This window comes from Alexandromys fortis, unplaced genomic scaffold (assembly GCF_014885135.2).
Source record: "Alexandromys fortis isolate MF-2015 unplaced genomic scaffold, M_Fortis_MF-2015_v1.1 scaffold_2_1_26212458, whole genome shotgun sequence".
NCBI lineage: Eukaryota > Metazoa > Chordata > Mammalia > Rodentia > Cricetidae > Alexandromys > Alexandromys fortis.
Window position 1 is genome coordinate 4,059,266 of NW_026067930.1, and position 21,155 is coordinate 4,080,420.

Here is a 21,155-nt window from a genome sequence, read left to right on the forward strand (position 1 = left end):
AAAACAAGCAAAAAATATATATAGAGAGAGGGTGAATCTGACCAAATGATCAACAAAAGAGCATCAAAGTGGAAATAACAGTCCCTGTCCACAGCCAGCATGTTCTGAAGTCCAAATTTGAGAATATGCATGGTAGACGCTTACCATAGGGCCCCTCTTATAGGAGACACCTTGGAAATTTCTGTACAGGAGCAGTAGTGATTCTGTCACCATCATAATTTATCTCTTGCCCCAAATGCCAAAATGTGCATATTAAGAATTAGCCCCCACCATCTGCACTACACCAACTACAGTGTTGCATCACAGGCAGGGACCTTGGCTGACCAGCTTGGCCACTTGTGGGTTCAGGCTCAGGTACCAGACACCTTTGGTGGCTTCTAGGGCTTTAAGAGAGAGGCGGTGTGTACAGGGATCATCTTTATTAGCTTAACTGCACCCTTTGTGGCTCATATCTGAAAGCAAATGGTTTCAGAAACAGAGTGACTGCCAAAGGCTCCTGCCTCTGGGTGGCCTTTGCAGCTTCCCACGGACTTCCTTACCTCTCTCCTCTCGTCCTGGTTCATCAGGGGACTCTGCTCTGTGCTCTGGACACTGCTGCCGCCCACCTTGAGACCCACGTACAAGTTTTTAATAAATAACTAATGTCCCACCTTCTGAGGTTTTAATCTCATGTAAGAGAATGTAAACTTCGGGGTGAATTATGAAGGAAAGCAGGAAGAAGCAAACACAAAAATGAGCATTCTTAAACCCAAATGTGTGGGAGATTTATACTTGAGGTTTTCTTCTTTCAGACTGGAATTATGGGACTAAGCTATGTCCACACACCAGCTTTCAGTCTTAATGCTGTCCACTCAAGTAACTATTACCTGGTTTTAAGTAGGTGCACATGGTTAGAGACTTCTGCAAAGTAATTGGTTTATCACTTGCCTTTTCCCTGCCCCTCTTCCCACAGGGACCTCTTTAATCTGCTCCCTTATGTAAACTTAGAATTGTTCTGTGGAATGAGTGCTAACCAGTCTATTTTTCAATGTTTTTATCTAGTCTATGCTGGTATAGCAGTTTGCTTTTTCACTTTAAGTATATTATATATAATATACACACATGTATATTATATGTGTATAATACTATATGTGTATATAACATATAATATGTATATGTTATATAATACATACACATGCATGTGTGTATAATATGTGTATATGTAAATTATATTATATATAATATAGGTGGAAAACTTTACTCCAATAACAACTTTCTATTGCCCATTTCCAGCTGAGAGCCATGGTAGGAACATGCGACCCATATCTGTATTTTGCCTTGGCAGAAAGCACACCTTTCAGCTTGGACTTTGGCCAGTGCACACACCTATGCTACCAAACAAGTCTTTTCCCTTTCTGCAGATGTTGTGGTGTGATACCAGCTCAGCCAGTGGATCAGAATGGAACTCACTGTGGGCACTGTGCCATCACTTAAGTAGCTTAGCACTGAGTTGCTCAACTCCATGGCTTCTGGTTCTTCAGTTCTAAGCGCGTCCTTCATCTGACTCAAAAGAATAGGTAACACTCTTATAGCTCCCACCAGTGTCTTTTCCCCATTGATGCTCACCAGGCCCCAGTGTTGTGGCTCTGAGTACTTTCTCCCCCAGGACTTGATCCCTATCCAGAGAATAAGTTCTGTTGGAGACACGAACCCAAACCAAAAGCCAAACTGTGTTCTCTCTGCAAGCCCCATGCATGCAACATGAACTTGCATTATCTGTTCAGAATGAGTCACAGCATACCCAGCAGGGATTTGGTCAGGAACTGAGAAAGAGGAGATCTCTTTGTTTGCTTTGCTCTTTGTTTACTTATTTGTTTTGTTTGTTTGGTTAGTTGGTTTTGGTTTTTTGAGATAGGGTCTCACTGTATAGCCAGGCAGGCCTGGAAGAATTCTTGATCCTCTTACCTCAGACTCCCAAGTGCTGAGGTTATAGACAGGGTCTACCACTATGCCTGATTTGAAAGTTATGTTTGGTCATCTTTGTAAGCAAGTCTATCACAGAATTGCAACAGTGTGTGAGTGGTCCCAGGGATGCTCCTGGTTTCTACATTCACATTCTATGGCTGGGAAATCCCACATGGGATAACTGCTGGAGACTGCACAAGGAGTTCACTACAGCGATGGCCCCCTCAGCCAGACTGTTGGTTAGGATAGCTTGGAGTGGCTAGGGAAAAATCGACTCAGCAGTGGACCATTCTCAGGAAGAATGATGCCCCCAGAGCCACTGAGTTGTGTGTACAGTGACTTTAGTGTTCTTGAAGCCAGCAATGACCAGCAGCGCAGCTTCCTAAATGGTCTCTGAACATTCCCCAAAAAGGGAAGCTTCAGTTTCCATGGTCTGGTGGGGATTTGTTGTTTTGCTACTGCTTTTGGGCTCCTGCCTCTTCTTCTGGGCCCATTCCCCTCTGCATCTGCCTTGGTCCCTTCCAGAGACTTGGCTCAGCTGTCCCTTCCACTGGGCAAGTTCCCAGTTTCTGCACCTGGCTTCAGCCCCCCGTCCTCCCCAGCTCCTCTCCGTAATTGCAGAGTCCCTTCCTTCTGTCAGCATGTTTTTATTTATCTTTAATTTACCATCTTAACACGGTGAAGCCTACAACTTAGTACTGCAGCTTCCCCCACATGTATCTTGGGAGCTTCTGACATTCTCAAATTGGAACTAGACCCAGTTCAAATCCCTGGCTGCACTTGAGGTTCTGTCTATGGATATGACTACGAGGTACCTTATTTGTCCCTTTGTGCCTGGCTTCTCGCTGATGGTCTTTAAGAGACACACACTAATGTGTCAGGTTTCCTTTCTTTGAAGACCGAATGGCATTTGCTTGTGCGAATGAGCTGCATTCCTTTTATTTAATCTTCTGAGAGTGGACACTTGGGACGTTTCCACCTGTTGGCACCATGAGCAGGCCTGCTGGGAACATGGTGTACATCTTTTCGTTTGCATCCTGGCTCATTCAGCGAACGCATGACCAAGACGGGTGTTACTGGGGGTCATTGTTTTCTGTTTGCAAGACCATCTGTCTCCTGTATGCCTGTGACCTCTGAGACTTGGGTTGCAGTCTGAGTTCAGGATCCCTCGTGGGCTGCCCTGTCTATCCTCCTTGTTGAGCTAACGGGCGAATCCTCACTCCCAGGACTGTTGCAGAACCGAGCACGAGGATTGAAAGCGCATTGCAGAGTGCTCGCCAGTAATAACAACACTTCAGCAAACCTGCCCTGGGTGGTCATGAGATAGAGAGACGGCATGTGGAGGGCTCTCCTTAAAAGAGAATTATGTATGGGGGGGGAAACACTTTTAAAAAAATTTTTATTTATTAAAAATTTCTGCCTCCTCCCATCCCCCTTCCCCCCCTCCCCTTCCTTCTCAGTCCTAAGAAAAGTCAGGGCGCCCTGCCCTGTGGGAAGTCCAAGGCCCTCCCCCACTCCATCCAGGTCTAGGAAGGTGTGCATCCAAATAGACTAGGCTCCCAAAAAGCCAATACATGCAGTAGAATCAAAACCCGGTGTCAATATCATTGTCAGCCACATTCAGAGAGTCCAGTTTGATCATATGCTCGTTCAGACCCAGTCCAGTTGGCCTTGGTGATCTCCCATTAGATCAGTCCCACCATCTCTGTGGGTGGACGCACACCTCGCTGTCCTGACTTTCTTGCTTATGTTCTCCTTCCTTCTGCTCTTCATCTGGGCCTTGGGAGCTCAGTCCAGTGCTCCACTGTGGGTCTCTGTCTCTATCTCCATCCATCGCCAGATGAAGGTTCTATAGTGATATGCAAGATATTCATCAGTGTAGCTATGGGAGAAGGCCAGTTCAGGCACCCTCTCCTCTGCTGCCCAAGGACCTAGCTGGGGATATCCCCTTGGACACCTGGGAACCACTCTAGAGCCAAGTCTCTTGGCAACCCTAAAATGGCTCCCTTAGTTGATTCTAGCCATAAACAAAGGACAATGAGCCTATCGGTCGTGATCCTAGAGAAGCTAAATAATAAGGTGAACACAAAGAAAAACATATATTTATCCTCCTGGATATTGGAAGTAGACAAGATCGCCAGGCAAAAGTTGGGAGCATGGGGGTGGGGAGTAGGGGTTGGGGGGAAGGGGAGATGGGAAAAACAAAACACTTTTGCTAGATGGTGTTGAAAAAGAGGGGATCCCTCGGGATAGAGACAAAAAGGTAATGACTCATTCACTGAAGTAAGGCAGGGAAGGGACTCCCCAGAGGTGAGGCAAGCAGGACCCTCCTGTCAGCAGGAGCGTCATCTACTGGTGCATCTGTGTCTTCCTCAGGAAGCTGTGAAGCTGCAAGTGTTCTCCTCATGCTACAGATGATGAAGCCAGCTCAGGGCATTGTTTGTTTTGTTGTTCTTTTTTTGTTTTTGCTTTTGCTTTTTGCTCAAAGTTCATGTGAGGCAGTGGCAGAAGTCCAAGACTCAAAGTTGGGTTATTCTCAGAAGAGGGCTCTGGGCTTTCCCCAGGGTGAAACATGGCCCCATGGTACCTACCTGGGGTGCCTGCTTGCTGGCTTTCATTCACTGTCAGGCACTGATAATGGGACAGCTGTGGGAGCCTGGCACTGTCGTGGGCCTCCTGGGGGCTCACAAGCTGGTGGTGACACCACCAGATATAGTGTGTCTTGGAAGAGGACACAGAAGAACCTTTCAAACAGAAGATGGCTTGGAAACATTTCCTAGAGGAAGTGGGATCAAAGAGCAGATGAAGGAAGGACCAGAGGAGAAAGGAAACACAAGGGGGATGACAGATGCTGCTGCATCCTAGGAAGAGTTGGTGCATGTGGTCCTGGTTAAGCTTAGGGGTAGGCAAGGCTCCTAAGCATTATGGGGGCCAATCTGACATCATCTCTCTCAGCCAGTGCTGGTCCAGCTACCCTTTCTGGGTAGCCCTCATCTGTCTAGTTTTCCCTAAGTGCCTGGTGGAGCTGCTGGCTTCAGAGATGTACTGTACCGTCTTGAGACCTAGGGTCCTGAGCCCCTTAGCTTACTCTGCCCCTCTCACTCAGGCCCCTGCCTCTGCCCCTTTGTTCCTCACCTTCACGATGTCCCCACACTACTGTTTCTGGACTTAGCATATGGAATGTCCATCTTCACCAGGTGGGCTCAACATCAAGCCCTTTCCTGACACCTCAGTCCCCACTGCCTCCCTGCCACTGTGGCATGCCTGTCTCACTTGGGACAAAGGGCATGTTTGTTAAACAGAGTGGGCTTGCCAGGAGGAAATAGGAAGTGTACTCTCTTTCTGTTTCCATTTGTTAGTCAATGTCCAGAACTCAATTTCCTCCTTTGCTGTTTGCTTGTGTATGGTGACTTTGATTCTGTGGAAGAGGCAAGAGGCTTACAGAGCTGCTGAGAGCTGTGCTGGGCTTCCCAGCAGCTCTTGCTATTTGCCTGCTGTCTGCATTTCCAAGCCATGATTTCTTCATCCACTGCTGCTTGCTGAGAGACTTTATGACTTCCTCGATTATGAACTCACTTGAGAGAGCATGTTCACAATAATATATGTAATTACACCGGGATGTATAACACAGCAAACACGAAACCAGCATGAACCCAGGACGTGTCGAGAGATGCATGCTCGTCCTGAATAGTCAACTGCAGTCTGCATGTTTTATTAAGGAAAAATAACCTCAAATTTCACCTTATTTTCCCCAACAAGAACCATTGATGGGATAAGATTACCCCGGTAACTCTTTCTTTCTTCTAGAAGAATCATTAACTTGAATGGATTTACAGATGAAGGAAGGGGGACCTGCTGCGTTTCTGTGTCTGGTTTCCTACTCTAACGTTGATACCCTCACCACTGGGTAGACTATACCACTTTAGGAGAGGGGTGACTGATCTACTTAAGACTGTTCTCATCTGGGAGTGTATCTGTCTAGAATTTTCTCTAACTCTTCGAGTCCTGGGGTGCAGCATGAGCTGAGTTTTCCTTGACTGAAGCTTACCCGTCTCTGAAGCGCAGCGGTGAGGCGAGCGTGGAGGGCCTCCTGAACCAGCTGGTCCTGGAACAACTGCAGCTGGCGCCTCTGCAGTGGGGTGAGTACCATGCCATCTCTGGCTTCGGGGTGGGTGGGCAGGAGGGCAGCCTAATGACTGCCTCAGGAGACCACAGAGAAAGGAGTTCACCTCACTGTGTGCTGCCTTTGCAGGTGGGCAGCTCAGCACCAGGTAGGTCTGACCACACCCTCTTCTCGAGTGGCGATTGAATTTGGAAATGTCTGTATCCCTTAGTTATATTGGAGGGGAGGGAGGTAGAAGGGAATGAGAGCATCTTCTTGCTTATTTTCCCACCATGTTCCTGGACTGAGCTCTACAGCTGTCCATGCTGGGTGTGGACAGTATATTTGGTGAACTCCTTGTTTCTGTCTGGTGCTTATCCCACGGGAGGCTGCCATCACTCAACACAACCCTATTGGTAGGGCTTTGTGTTTCTTTTATAACCCTGGATGCTGACCTAAGCTTATGCCTTTCTAGTAGTACTCAAAGGTAGCTTGTGACAGATACTTGTGTTTTGGGTGTGGTAGGTTCTTCTTGCCATCTGGAAGGGATTTGATTAGATCATCTATTGGGATCAACAATGGATGGTCATTTGCTACCTCTTTCTTCTTCCTCTCCACTCAATAAATTGTGTCCCCCGCTTAGAACCTTCCTGGTATTTATGTAGGACCACCCACTTTCCAGGGATGAAACGGGAGACTCAAGAAGTCAGTGAGAGAGTGAGCAAGGGGACAGAGAAGGGCCTAATAATTGGGGTCACATGGTTAAAGGGCTCGCCTAAGAGCCACCATGTTTCCGTGCTTATCCCCTGGAGAGGCTACAGGTGTTTTGGAGAACCTTTTTGTATGGTTGAGGGAAAAGGTTAGCAGACTGGATGTGATGCTTTCTTCATAATTGTTAGGAAGGTCAAAGTGCCACAGTTAAAACCATTGTCCAAGAAGCAGTACACTACAAACCCAACGACAGTTTCATTAGGTGGCTTTCATCTCATTGTGAGGCTGGGAAATGGCACAGTGCCCCCAAAGCCTATTCACTAGTATATAGGATCATTGAGTTGCTGAGCAGCTCAGTTGCCTTGAATGGTATAGCATTACCACGCTGCTTGTGCAAGGGCTGCTGGAAATAGAGGTCGAATGGTAGGGTCCATAACCACAGCAGTCTATTGGTGATCTGTTTCTGTTATCTTACTAAGGCTGAAGCTAGATTCCACAAGCCAACCAATGAAATTGAAGTAAGACCCTGCTTCCATGATTCCTATGAGCTGTAAGCATCCATGGCAGGACCCCAGGAAAGTTCTTGGGAGATGATCAAGTCCCTTCTACTGTGTGCTTCAATCTGTCACAAGCTGGTCTTGTTCTGCGCAGAAGTTGAGAAGGTCTGGCTTGACCACTGTGAGCACATGTCACATGCACACCAGCATGTGGACAGATACACAAGTACTGACATTTAGCCAGAGCAGTATATGGCTTTCAGAAGTAATGCTAAGACCCAAATATGTCTCAGATAAGACCTGGAGGGGTCATTCGTGAGGGGAGGTGTCAGGTATCATGGATGAGTGATGTTCCTGGTCTTAGAGAGGTAAGCCATTGGCAGGGTTGACTTGTCTTTAATCTTGGAAAGCCCAAATGGGCTTAGATCATCAGGAGTCAGGCTGTGGGAAGGAATAAGAGAGAAAGCCACTGTTGTCTGCCTCCCTCACAGCTGGTCATGTTGTACTCTGCGTTTGTCTCTGAGGATGCTAGTAACACATGCTGGGACACGGTCTTTATCCCAATTTTAACTCCTTAATCTTCGACTGTATCTGTCACCTGTACAGAGAATCTTGTGTGGAGCCAACTAGCTCAGACCTGTAGCCAGGATCCTGAGGGTGATCTCAGCTCTCATACCTTAGACAGTAAGCATCCCCTTAGAGGATGAACTGAGGTCCAAGCTCCCTCAAGAGCCCAGTGGCTTACTGGGGGTTGGGTAAGACCTCTCGTGCTGTTCCAGGCCTGAGCAATGAGAGTTCTTAGCGAAGGTCCCCATGGCCACTTTAAAGGGAATTGGATGTTGTTTTGTAGTAACTGGTTTCCAAGTGTGTATCCCAGGTGCTTGGCAAGGAGTGAGGACTTTGTGTGGCGAGCTCCAGGGGCCTCAGACACCCATATCCCTCTTTGTAGGCAGGAACTGCATGGGGCTCAGCCAGGTTCTGTCCTGTCTCACCCAGCTCTGAACTGCTGGGAGGGAGCCAATTAACATAGTTCCCTCTTCTCCAAATCTGGACCTTTTGATGGTATCACTTTGTAAAAGTTGCCTGTTCTCATAGTAGAAAGCAAAAGAAATATCAAGTAAGTTTAGGTAAGGAAAAATGAGCCTTCTCCTATCCCTAAACAACCCCTGTTTCAGTTTTGTACATTTCCAAGTCATTTTGTGATTCCTTGGTTTTGATTTTGTTTATATAATTGACTATGCCATCATTGTACTTTCATATCCTTTTTCAAGCTTGACAAAAATATAAACAGTTCCCACGCTATAAACAAGCCTTACACATATTGTTAAAGGCTGAGCTATTCATCAAATGGAGAGAAGATAATTTAATACTTGTTCTGCTGGTAGACATGGAGATCACGATAAAAGTTATATGCCCCAGTTTTTTACCTAGAGTCTTTTCTGTGTTGGAGGATTACAGATTCAATGTGGATTTCCAGAAGTGCTGGTGCTTTAGAGGCCAGAAAGCAAAGCCAAGCTAGGGAACTGTGTCTATGCTCAGGCGGGCATGGTGTCACCACAGAGCCAGGAGACATGGGTTTTCATCCTGGCTCTGCTATTGCCCAGCAGTGAGTTACTTATGGCTTGGGCTGTCAGCCAGGTTCTCTGTGCCTCAGTTTCCCCATCTGTAATGCCAAAGGCACCAACTCCTCTGTTGGGCCAAAATTATCTCAGGGCCTGTACCTCGAGGTCTATAGGACAGACAAAAGTCTGACAGAAAAGTCTGGCTTGAATTCAAGTGAGGATGAGGCAGCAAAAACTAGGGAGGGCTTGGCTGTCTCCCATTGGCTGGAGGTACCCTCCACATACAACCATGTCACGTGACCTATATAAGCTGACACAGTAATAAACCGAGTTCCTGCTTTGACTTGGCTCCCTATCTCATCTGATTGTCCTGCATCGTGGGGCAGATAGCACACTCACCTTTCCCTGGGGAATAAGGAGGCTCAAGAAGCCTAGCACTCCTCTGTGTGGCCAGAGTGCTGTCACCCCAGAGGAGAGAGGCCTCCTGACTAGCCCTGAGCAGGGGGCTACCGACTCACTGCCTTGTCTTGGCTATAGAGAGGGGGAAATGGAATGCACATGTCCCCAACTGTTTGCCTTTATCCTGATCTGTGCTAGCTGTGGGCCTGGACTGCGGTGCTCTGTCTGCAGAGGACCTGCAGCCAGACAAGACTCAGGGAAAGCAAGGCTGCAGGCTGGGCAGACTCACGAAAGGGCACTGAATTCAGGGATGAGGCTGGTGTTTCCAAGCCTTTCTGTCTCAGTCCATGCCTTGGATCTGTGTGTGTGTGTGTGTGTGTGTGTGTGTGTGTGTGTGTGTGTGTGTACTGATCTGGTCCTCTGTGAGGGGAAGAGGAGGAATATCTTGTAGAAACGAGTTCACTATCTGGCTGACTATTCTGAAGACCGCTGTCTAGGCATTTCCACAGGTACGCAGTGGTGATGACTAATGGGCTAAGCTGTTTGCCACACTGATTGGAATGTCCCACCACTGTACCACCTATTACCTCCTCCTTCCACTGCTCCTTGTCCTTGCAGGGCTCTCTGTCTTCTGGGATATGGCTATGATTGTTCTATGCAGCCTTTCCGGGCCTGCAGTGAATACAGATCAGGGCTGTACTGCATTGCCCAGTGAGCATTTTCAACCTTCTGTCTTCAGACAGTCTCCATGGAGACCCACCTGTGTGCTGAGTTCCGAGTTCGGCCTTGAGGGCAACAACTAGGAGCAGGATAGTCAGTGCCAGACTAGGTAGCAATAGACCCCGGGGCTTCAGCAAGTGACACTACCCTGCCCTGCCTCAGAGAACATGTGGCTCCCTCGCATCTGCAGAGCCCACTTCAGGGTCTTCTTCACATGCATTTCTTAAGACCTGTAGCATTACTGTTCCTTTAGACAAATAGAAATAGAGCAGGGCAGGTCTGCCTCAGGGCACATGGAGGGTGTTGATTCTTGTGTTGATGGGTTCATCTAGTCCTTCAATCAAAACCTATTGGCCATTGCTCTGCAGTAGTAAGTGCTTCCATGTGTGCTGGGGACCCAGGTTGGTCCCCTAATTGTTTGACCACATCCTGGTGAGTGCTAGCCTGGGAGTTGGCACCAAGGGTTCTGGAAACAGCAAAAAGAGGCAGAGTTGGAGCTGGATCCTCAGTCCTCATGCTGAAAAGGAGGCAAGAGCTTACCAGAGATGACGCATGCACCTCATGAACACCAACAGAGCCCATAGGCGACTATAAAGTCTTCTGCACCTGAATGATTCCCCCACCCTCCAACACCTCCAAAAAGATGTTCTGCATTTAACCAGCATCGTGTAGATTCTGGGACCCAGGAGTTCTGGGAATTTCCTTAGCTTTTGTGATCTCTGGTGTAATTCCCAATTTCCCAGCCCTGCTTCATGAATGCTAGGTCTTTTGCCACCCTACCTTCCCACTCACTTTTGGCTCAGGAATCTCGCACGGGCACATTTTCACACAGAGAGCTGTAGGGAGGGAGGGGAACACAGCCCTTCTGACTCCTCTCTACTTTGCTTCTGTCCATTCTGCTGCCACCCACCGACTGTCACTGTTGTTGGTGTCTCTTTTACAGTCTGTGAACCCACAGCAGAGGGTTCACAGCAATGGGTGCTATTGACTGAGCGGGAGCAGCCTTCAGGACGTGTTCATTTATGAATACATGCCTGCCTGCCTGCCTGACTAAATGACTGATTGAATGAACGAATGAACGAATGAGGCTATATAGTCCCTTCCTAGGGTGAAAGTGTGTGTTCTCACAGACCAGAACATACAGCGTTGTCCCTGCTGGCCTGAGCAGAGCACAGCTGTCTGTCAGCTCCCGTGGGGACAGATTTAATTGTGATGATAGCTTTTCTGGCTGCCCCTCAGTGAGCTCCTCGTGCTGCCACCTAGTCACAGTGAGCTCAAGGGGACTGAGACTGCGCGTCTGCATCAGTGCCAATTAGCACAGATAGAAATCACATCCAGGTCCCTGTGGGGTTCTTAGCTCCCGAGTCTCACAGGACTCAGAGCCAGGCAGAGCTCCTGTCCTCAGCCCTGAGCTGTTGGTGTCCCTCTTAGCAACCAGGGACACTGGTATTCTTATGCCTCCCATTGCCTTGCATCTGCACAAAGCAAAGAGCTCAAGTGAAGGTAAATCTCTGTTGGTGTAGAGTGCCCTTGCCCACAGCAGGCAGAGGAGACCCTGTACAAGTAAATGCTTTGCTTATCCAGGGGCAAGACCCTTCCCATTGGCCAATATGTACTCTGCAGGACAAAGAAAGAAACATGACCAAGAAGGTAATTTCTCTTACATTCCACAGGCCACACTGGTGACTTGGCATACCCCTACGTACAGGTCTCTGGGGGCAGGTTAGCTGTTCTCATTCAGAAATGGAGCCTGGGTCTCTTCTGTTTCCCAGCCAGGAAGCTAGGGGGGTAGCCTCTGTACCAGAGTCAAGACTGCAGCCTGTGTCATGTTGTCCTCAGTGTGTTCTGCTCCTTAAATAAGAAAGCAAGTCTCAAGATATATGACACTAAAAAAAAAGTGATCGAGATTTCGGTCTTTCTTCGGTTTTCCCATTACTTCTTTGCAAGATAAAAAAAGAAAGAAAGAACCCCTGGCATTTCCGTCTTGCAGGAAAATTTATCTCTGTGGATTTCACAACCTTTTAAAACCCTTGTAGTAGAGGACTCGGGGCGGGGGGAAATGTAGGCTATGGATAAAGATAAGAATAATTGGATGGGATGTCTGGACACAGGTCAGCTGGACTCACTGTACCAGAGAATGGAATCTCTTGTTGTTCTTGGACGCGTCATGCAAGGACAGCAGAGCCAGCAGCAGCCTGCTGTGCTGAAGGTCCAGTCAGGAGGCTCGTCAAGAAGAGCCATGAATCCACTGACCATTGACAATGAGGGCATCACCCAGGGCCTTGCTGGGAAAGTCTGTGTGGCTAGACTCAGTGGAGGACCTTCCAGAGCCTGGGGAGTTGGAAGCTGTGAGTGGAAGAATCAGTCACATGGTGATGCCGACCCGAGGGAGGGCAGCAGTTGGCTGGCTAGCAGGTGACAGAGTTGCCCCATATCTCATGATAGCCAAGATAGCCCTGCTTTCTCAACTATCTGCTGTCGGGGGATCTTCTTGTTGGCCTGCCTCCAGCTTTTCCTATAACCATCTCTCAGACTGCTAGCCCTTCCTGGCCTCAGAGCCAGTGTCAGTTCATCACCGAGGATGATTCTGAAAGCTGCAATCTGTGCCTCATAACCCCAGGCTTCTTCCTACCTGCTCTCTGCGTGGACCCCACACTATCCCCTCTGCACACAGTGGACTCCGAGTCGTCTGTCAGAGATATCTATCCTCATCAGCCCTGTGACAGATCAGGCTGTGCTCACCATTCTGTCAGGCCCTAGGCCTTGAGGGCAGTTGCCACTCTTGCTGCCCCATAGTCAGGCCCAGGGAGCTTCTCAGTCACCCATGCGAGTGGATGAGCTGGCCCATGAGATAACCCCTGGGTTAGAGAGGTGCTGTGGGATCCTAAGGAGGCAGAAAAGCAGCTCTGCCTCCTCGATTCCCTTTTCCCTAAACTGTGAATCATTAACTGTCTTGTGAAGCTTTTCCTTGCTCCCCTCACACTGACTGGCATCAGTGTGAGCATGGGGGCCAGGCCTTGCACATGGCTGTATACTCATTGCTGTGCCAACTCTGCTTCCGTGGGCTCTCTTCTCTTTTGAATGTCCTGTTGGGCCTCTACAGAGAAAGTGCTCTGAGCACAGGACCAGGTTCAATTCCTGTCTCCCCACTTGACTTACTAGAGGAAGATACCCATGTTATCTTCCGTGGTGACTATGCCAGGTGGTCTCTGTCCTGAAGGCTGTCCAGAGCCTTCAGGTAACTTGGCTGGGATGGCATTTTTCACTATTGTTACCCATGGGCATCCTGCCATGTTCAGTCAGCTGTGGGGCTTGACCCACATTCTTCTACCAGGAGATCAAATCCACACCTTCCAACTACCTTAGCCAGGCTCCTTGACAACCTGAAACTATCCCCTTATGACTCTGCAATAAAGAACCAGGATGTGGATTCCACAGAGAGGGAGGAAAGAAATCTGTCCAGAGTGCAGTCTAGGTGGGTATGCCCTCACTGGGGACATCAGGTGAGCGGTCAGGCCATGCTTTTGTTGAAGCAGAGAAGTAAGCAGGACACATGAACATGGGTCCAGGGACATGGCCGGAAGTGTCCACTCCTTTGTGCCTGCTGGTGCCCCTGCTTTCATCCTGCAGTGGACTCGTGAGGCAGCTGACCTAGGCTCTGATCCCACAATGTCTTGACCTGAGACCCAGAGGGGCGATTTGAGGATTCGGACTCCTTTTTACCTTGGATAGAAAGTGATGCCTTTGACCTCACAGGCATCTTTTAGGGAATTGGGCTTGTTCGTAAGCCTTGGTGCCCTTTGTAGGAGAGGCTGGGGTTCTGCAGTGTCCTGATGAAGCTGTGGCTAGACTGCTGCATTGGTGGGCACCCTGTAGTACACAGGCCCTGCACTTGGGAAGTTGACCTGCTCAGGGTGTGCCGGCTGATGGGATGCATGGATGGAGAGCGAAGCCCTCACGGGTCCTGCGGTGGCAGAACCTCACTCACCACCACCTCTGCCTCACTCGGGGACTCATTTCTGCTTGGTCCTGGCATGAGGTAACAGGTATAGCCCTGGCCCCAGGGCACAGCATCTATGTCCTGACTTTCCTGCAGGTACAGAGAAATCCCTAGCAGAGGAACAACCTCTGTCAAGTTTAGGGGGAGTGCCCATTCAGTACAGACAGTACAGGGGCAGCACTCTCCTTGTTTCCCACATTCTGGCACCCTCTTCCCTGCTGTGGGATGGGGGAACTCTAGGCTCTGCTCCTGTCAGTGCTCAAGGCTGGTTTTGCTCATCATGGGGGGAGTTGGGGACTGGGCAGACCAGATGCTGTTTTGGGTGAGAAGCCTAACATTTATGGAGTCCCCAGCACTTCTATTAAGTGCAGCAGAGTCTGTACTCATTCTCCTGGAGAAAAAGTCAAGTGCACCTTTGCTAGGATATTTGGAGAAATCTGCAACCCCAAGCACGTACCAGAGGATGGCAGGAGGCCGCTGTGTGCCCAGTGTGTGGTGACTAGGTAGGACTTTCCGGAGGAACAGCCTGCATGTTGCTTTGTCCTTACACCTTAGAAGTTGGGGCAGAAACCAGGAAGGGTGAGTCCCTGCCCCGTGTGCTAGGAGGCTGGGACCATCAGGCAGGGTAAGTTCTTGACCTCATTGTGCCTTATGCCCCTTGTCTACTTCTGGTGCTTCTCATGTGTCACAGGGCAGGGAGCAAGGCTCAATGAGGGCATTTAAAGTTCTAATATTTGGCTAGATAAGAAAGAAGGGATGGAGAAGCGGCTGCGTGCCAGCATGGGCTGAGCTTCCTGGAACTCCTGGGGAAGAGCCCCTTCCCATCTGGGGAACCCTTAGAGAATCTGGTCCTTGAAGGAGTGCCAGCATCCGGGCGACTCTGAAGCCAGACCTTGAGTCTGACAGGGCACTTCAAAGGCTGAGCCCCTGACCTTTTCCAGATAGCTCCTGATGACAACATCTGTCTCCCAGGGCCCAAGGTTGGCCCTTCATCACTCGACAGCATGTGTGGGCAGCAGCTGGGGAACAAAACCCCAGCTAATCAGGTGTTTCCTGGTGCCTTCTTGGCAGAGGGCATGCCCCTTGACTTGAAAAGCGTTTCCAGGCCTTCCCGAGCAGACCAGTGTAGAGATCCTCATGGGGTGGCAAACATGCAAAGCATCCTCATTTCTGCCACAATAGACGCGGAGGAAGACCCGTGGCTCTTGCATCGTTGAAAAGCCTCAGTTTGTGAATCTGTAAAATGGACATGATCCTATTTTATGCCACTGAGAAGAAATGACATAACCTCATGTACAACATTTGGTACTACTACCTGGGGAATGTTATACTCGGAGAGAGCTGTATTGTCAAGCTTGGGTCAAAGGCTCCTGAGGACCTAGTGGTAGCTTCTCTCTTTTTCCCATAGCCAGTTTTGCCCAGACAGTAAACACCATGTAAATCCATGGTCCCTGAGGGTCTCTGGGACAGTGAACAGCTAAGATGACTGCTTTGGCCTCCTACTGAGGCTCAGAGTTGTTGTGGTCTCTCTGCGGCACCCAGAAGCACATAGCAAGGAGGAAGGGGATCCAGGTCCCTTGCGGGTGCTTAGATACCCCCTTTTGCTGAGGAATGCTTTGCATAGGCCCCATGCTGAGGACTCCAGTATCACCTGAGTTGTCCCAGGGAATGTATAAGAACATGGGCAGACCCCAAGTTCCACTATGGGCCAGGGCAGTGTGTCCCTGTCAGGCCTGGCTTCTAGTCCATCCCCTCCCTGACAAAGATATTGCTAGGGTGGTCTCTGTGGGCTGAAGCCTAGAGAGAAGCCAGCCCTGCAGGTTCTGCATCAGGGAGAAGACTGCAGTGCTTGGTGTTCCAAAGTCACGTGGGAAGAGGAGGAAGCTCTCAGAGCAAGAGGAGGTGCTTGCAGAGGTTTCGGTGCCCAGGAACTCTTGTAAAAACCTTCCTAGGGCCTGGAAGCTGATTGAAAAATGATGTTTCTTCTTAAACTGTGCTTACTTGCAAAGCATGGCCAGATGTACCCAGTGTCCTGGCCTCCTTGTTGTATTTGGCCAGATCCTGCCGTGAGCCTGCTCTCTTTGAGAACTAAAGCTACACTGACACACCCTGTATACATTATAGGTCCATGCAGTTACAAGTTTGTACACTTGAACTTGCGATCATTGCATGCATGTCATGTAGACAGCATCAAATATGACATTTGTTTATTCACACATGGAAATTAAAAATCCTCCAAGCCAAAATAACCATCATTTGTGTCCTTTGTCCTGTGACCCACTGTGTCCTTAGGCTCCCACCTATAGGGAGGCTCTGTCCATTCCTCCTTCAGTCCTCAGAATGGCATGCGGTACCATGCAGCCCCTCCCCATAATGCAGATCCCCCATGATGCAACCCTCCCCATAATGCAGATCCCCCAGAATACAAATCCTCCAGAATGCAGACCCCTCAGAATGTAGCCCTCCTCAGAATGTAGTTCCCCCAGAATGCAGACCCCCAGAATGCAGCCCTCTCCAGAATGTAGTTCCCCTAGAATGTAGACCCCCCAGAATGCAGCCCCCTCCCCAGAATGCAGACCCCATTCTCACCAGTGCTTGACCCTTGCTAGCTTAGAAGAAAATGGTCACAGAACTTCTGGGATTTAGATCTTTGCTTTTGTGGGGAGTTGAGGGGTTGCTTCTCTATTTATCCTTCACTTGCTCACTGGTCCAGCAAGCCTTTCCTGGGTGCCTGCTCTGTGCCCTGTGCTGTCTGCCCGCTTTATCTTGATTTCTCCTCTACTCCAAAGTAGGAGGATGTGGGAGCCACTTTCATGAGCAAGTGGGTGGGTGGGGGGCACAAACACATAGGTGCATTTTTTTTTTGCTGCTTCTAAGAAGAGGGATTTAGAAAATGCTCCTGAGTGACAAAAAGCTGTGTTCTATCCCCTACTTGCCATCATATGAGGACCGTGCTATAGGTAAAACACTGGTTATCCTGGTGCCCAAGAGATTTATAGTTCTCTACCCCTGCCACAGTGAGTGCCAAGTAAGGAAAATCTGGAGCAGGGGTGGTCTGGGGACAAGAAAGCCTTCTTAGAACTTACGTGACACTTACCTGTGCCAACAAGATGGGAATGATCACCTAGCTTTAGTAACCTCAGAGGTGCCCACTCCTACCTAAGGAAGCTCAGACTCAGAATCATTTGCAGAGACCAGGTTTGAACCTCGTTGGCCTGGTTGGCAGCTCATTCAACAGCTCTGAAGCGGAAATAAGTTGTTCTGTTCTGTTCACCCAGAAGAAACCCACCTTGTAGCTTTCTCTCCCTGGATCCCAGCCACACATCACTCTGCAAACCAAAGGGTGATGAGCTTATGTTTTCATGACAAACTTATGTTTGCATAACGTTTGTCACAAACTTATACCTTGCACTGGGGGTCCTAGCCAACCTCAGATAACTGGTGAACTTCATGAAACTGAGATTGACTGCCCCATCCCAGAGGGGCAGTCACCTTTGTCTATGGGGCATGCTCCTTGGTGGAGGGTAAATGTGTGAGTTCCAGTTGTCTGTTTGCAAGCTTGGAGGTCATTCTCCTGAACCCCGTCAGAGCCTCCTTCAGCTCTAGGTGAGAGCCATCAACTGGACTCTGCTCTTCATCTTACTCATGTGGGAACTTGCCATGAGCAGTAAGTTTCTAAGTGCAGAACCAGGACCAAAGAAGACAGCAGGGCTGATAGAGAATTTACTGCTTGCTTGGCATTTCTTAAGGAGTTTGCCATACAGTGGAAGGTGGGACGCACCAGTCCCTTGGCATGGTGGAGGTCAGGGGCCCAGTCTCAGGGACAGCCTTTGTTTCTCCGGCACCTTGCAAGGGACCTTCCTTGTTGTAGACCTCCAAGAACATCTGAGGGAAGCATAGCCTGCTTAACTAAAAGCCACCACCCCATTCCTGGACACAGTCCAACCAGCTTCCTCCAGGCAACTGTGCTGCTCACAGCCTAATGACTCTCAGCCTCTTTTGGGTGCCAGCTCAGTTATCAGTGAAGTCATTCTGTGAGCCACCACATATGTGCCAAAGATCATCTACTGTAAATACTTCCAACCACGTCCACGGGAAGTCCTTTTCGCTCTTGACCCACTTCCTCACCAAGCATTCCCTTTTGGTTGCTGGTACTCCCCAATCTTTCCAAGCTGCATCTGAGTACCTGTGGCATCCCTCTGCCTAGGCTTTCTCTGTAGCGAATAGCTGTGCACAGCTGGACCAGAGTCCTGCCTCCTAAGACAAAATATTTTCCAGGAAATCTGCTACTCATGTGTCATCCTTACATGGTGCCTGGAGCAAAGACAGAGAGGGGGTCAGCAGTATCTATGGGCAACCCAAGTTTCTGAGTTCCTGCTGAAAGCAGAGAGGGCATGTGAAAATAGGGCAACTTGGGGAGCCATACTTGCTTAGGTTTGAGTCAGGTCAAGTTCAGATGCTTTGTGAGATTGTCTGGCCATGACACAATGCTTCTTCACACATGGGACTGTGCGTGTCTCTTTTCAGAGCTTATCACATTCCTACATAAGTTCCTGTACTGTCCAAGAGGTCAGACTCTGGATAGGTACCATCCAAGTATCCAGGACACCATCAGCTGGCTGGAGCCAAGAATAGGCATTTTCTCCATCATCACTTCTAGAAGCGCCTCACGTGTGTGGAGAGCTGTAGATTGTCTCTGAACATGATCTCCTTCAAACTCAGTTTTGTGGGATGGCTCTTGGCATGTGATTAACCCTTCACAAGAAAGATGGATGGGAAGGTAGAGCCTGTAGCTGGATGTACTGATACACAGCTGAGTGGAAGGGTGACAAGTTGGATAAACGGAGCAGGAAGAATAGACGTGTAGGTGAGTGGTGAAGGTGTGGGTATAGCTTGCCCTTGAGGATGGATGAATTTTTTTTTTTTTTAGGCAATTCACTGATGTACCAAAGAGTATTCCTAAAATTACGCAGGACAGGCTTTTCGAATGCTTTGGCATACACTTTAGAGTATTACTCTTTCTCCCAGTGACAGTGACTCATGACTAAAAGGTTGTTATGGGTGATTCAGTTTCTTCTAGGACAAAGATGATCTGGAACTGCAGAGTAGAATTGTCACTGGGAGCTCCTGTCTCCCTGAGGGGCACTGGGTTTGATACTAAGTGGGCAGAGTTTCAACACTGGGTCAGGAGTGTGGGGCTGTAGTGGTGGCTGGATTAGCTGCCTGAGTAGCCAAGCTGGCCACCGTAGAACTGAGCTTTGACTAAGGTCATGCATGGGAGAGGCAGAGTGCTTTCCTGGTGTGTGTGAGGCCCTGGGTTCAATCCCCAGCATCATAGTTAACCACTACCATCATCTTCATTTTCATCATCATCCTCAAAAGTAATCCCCACTGTGATGGGCACTCAACACCAGTCACGTCCAACTTTGGACATCACAACACAATGCTGTCTTCTCCAAAGTTCTCATGAACCGTGACATAATAATGTCATAAAAATTACAATTTAAAAAACCCTTATTACATCTTAACCGTCTTAAGTCAGTTTATGATTTTGTTAGGCCACCATCACAGCTGTCCTAGCCATGCACAGCCTGTGAGTCACCAGCTGACCATGCACACCCCTGCTGGCACAAGCCTCAGGAGCTCTAGTGTCTGCTTTGCTCCCATGCATATCCTCAGCCCTCTGTCCTCATTTGTGATGTGTGGCTGATAGAAAGCAGGTGCCAGAGCATTTGGGTGATGGTTTGGTTCCTGAAGAGGACAGGGAAGGGCCTCAGGTGTCCCTGGGATCTAGTTTGACTACTAGGAAAGAGCAGAAAGGTCCTAGGAGAACCATGGAAATGAGTGTATTCAGGCCACCTTCTGGACAAGGTCCCAGAACCTCCAGGATAGTGGACATTGGTGCCAAGCCAGAGCAAAGCAAGCTGGAACAGCAGATGGCTGAGATATGTCTCAAGGGGATGACCCGGAAAAGCTACCTCCCCCACCCCCAGCCCGTTTTACTCTCTGGAAGGAGCCTGTTGGTTCTGCCTCAGGGACCATGGAAGTCACCAAAGCAGAGGCCACAGAGCACGTAGCTTAGCTCCAGAGGTGTTCCCCCTCATGCTGTCACCCTGATGATACTTATCAAATATGCTTGTGCTAGGATGTCACCCAAATACATGCCAAACAGTTGTAAACATCACCCATCCATGGCAAACAGTCGCTATTCTATGCCCCGCCCCCAGCATCTCAGAAATTCCCGTTGTTATGATAGGGAGCACAATGTAGCCCCGAAGCAGAGGAGGGCAGCGTAGCACTTCAGGGCAGATGAAATTAACACCTACTGCACAGCTCAGGACACAGTGACACTCTCCAGAGAAGAACTGCGTGGCCTAGGGTCCAAGAGGACAGCTAGCACCATCATGTGACTTAGGCCAAGGGGATCAGCTTCTGCGATTCTCTGAAACGGGGGTTATCAGGTTGACCATGTTGCATATTGTGAACTGACCAAGCAGAAGCCCTTGGCACAATTTCACTCAACTTCTGACATCTGTAGGACACCGTGTGCCAAACAAATCCACCTCTGTGCTTGCCCGCACAGCCTGTCTAGACAGTAAACCCGCAGTGGGGCTTTGGCTTGTGAAGTGACATCACCCAGCATCAGAGAAGCCAACAAGCCGCCAGGGGAAGCTGCCAAGGCGTAACAGAGAGGAAACACAATGCTCTCAGACTGGAGCCTGCAGTACAAAGCTCTGGAGTTTCTTTTAAACACTGTAATTCATCTAAGTATATAGGTTTCTATTTCAAGGTCTGGGAAATAAACCTATATATGCATATTTATATGAAGAGCAGTATCTATATATGTGTATGCTATATATAGGAAATGATCCAACTTGATTTCTGTGCACACAAATTTTTTTTGCATATATGTTTATATACAACCACAGATCTGTGCATATTCCTGCGAGACTACCCTGGTTCACATTAAGAATGATGGATGGTCTCCTGGGTTGTTTATGGCCGCCACCAGCCCCTTTACTCTGTGTGTGTGTGTGTGTGTGTGTGTGTGTGTGTGTGTGTGTGTGTGTGTGAGAAACTCTCTCCTGCATTCATATGTTTCTCTGGGCTTCTGTAGTCAATGAAGAAGCAGTATGTACTTCAGGGATGGGGGGCAGCAGATGATCTTTTCTTTGTAAGGTGCTTGGAAGTTTGCAGAGAGTGAAAAGTGCAGCAGTCCC

General features: G+C 48.9%; 1 protein-coding gene across 1 annotated transcript in view; it reads left to right on the forward strand.

Annotated features, from left to right (window-relative positions):
- Trappc9 (trafficking protein particle complex subunit 9) overlaps window positions 1-21,155 on the forward strand; it is a 430,884-nt gene that overhangs the window by 336,305 nt on the left and 73,424 nt on the right. Inside the window, exon 21 of the mRNA XM_050145170.1 lies at window positions 5,992-6,083. Coding sequence (XP_050001127.1) covers window positions 5,992-6,083 — 92 coding nt within the window. The remainder of the gene's footprint in view (window positions 1-5,991; window positions 6,084-21,155) is intronic.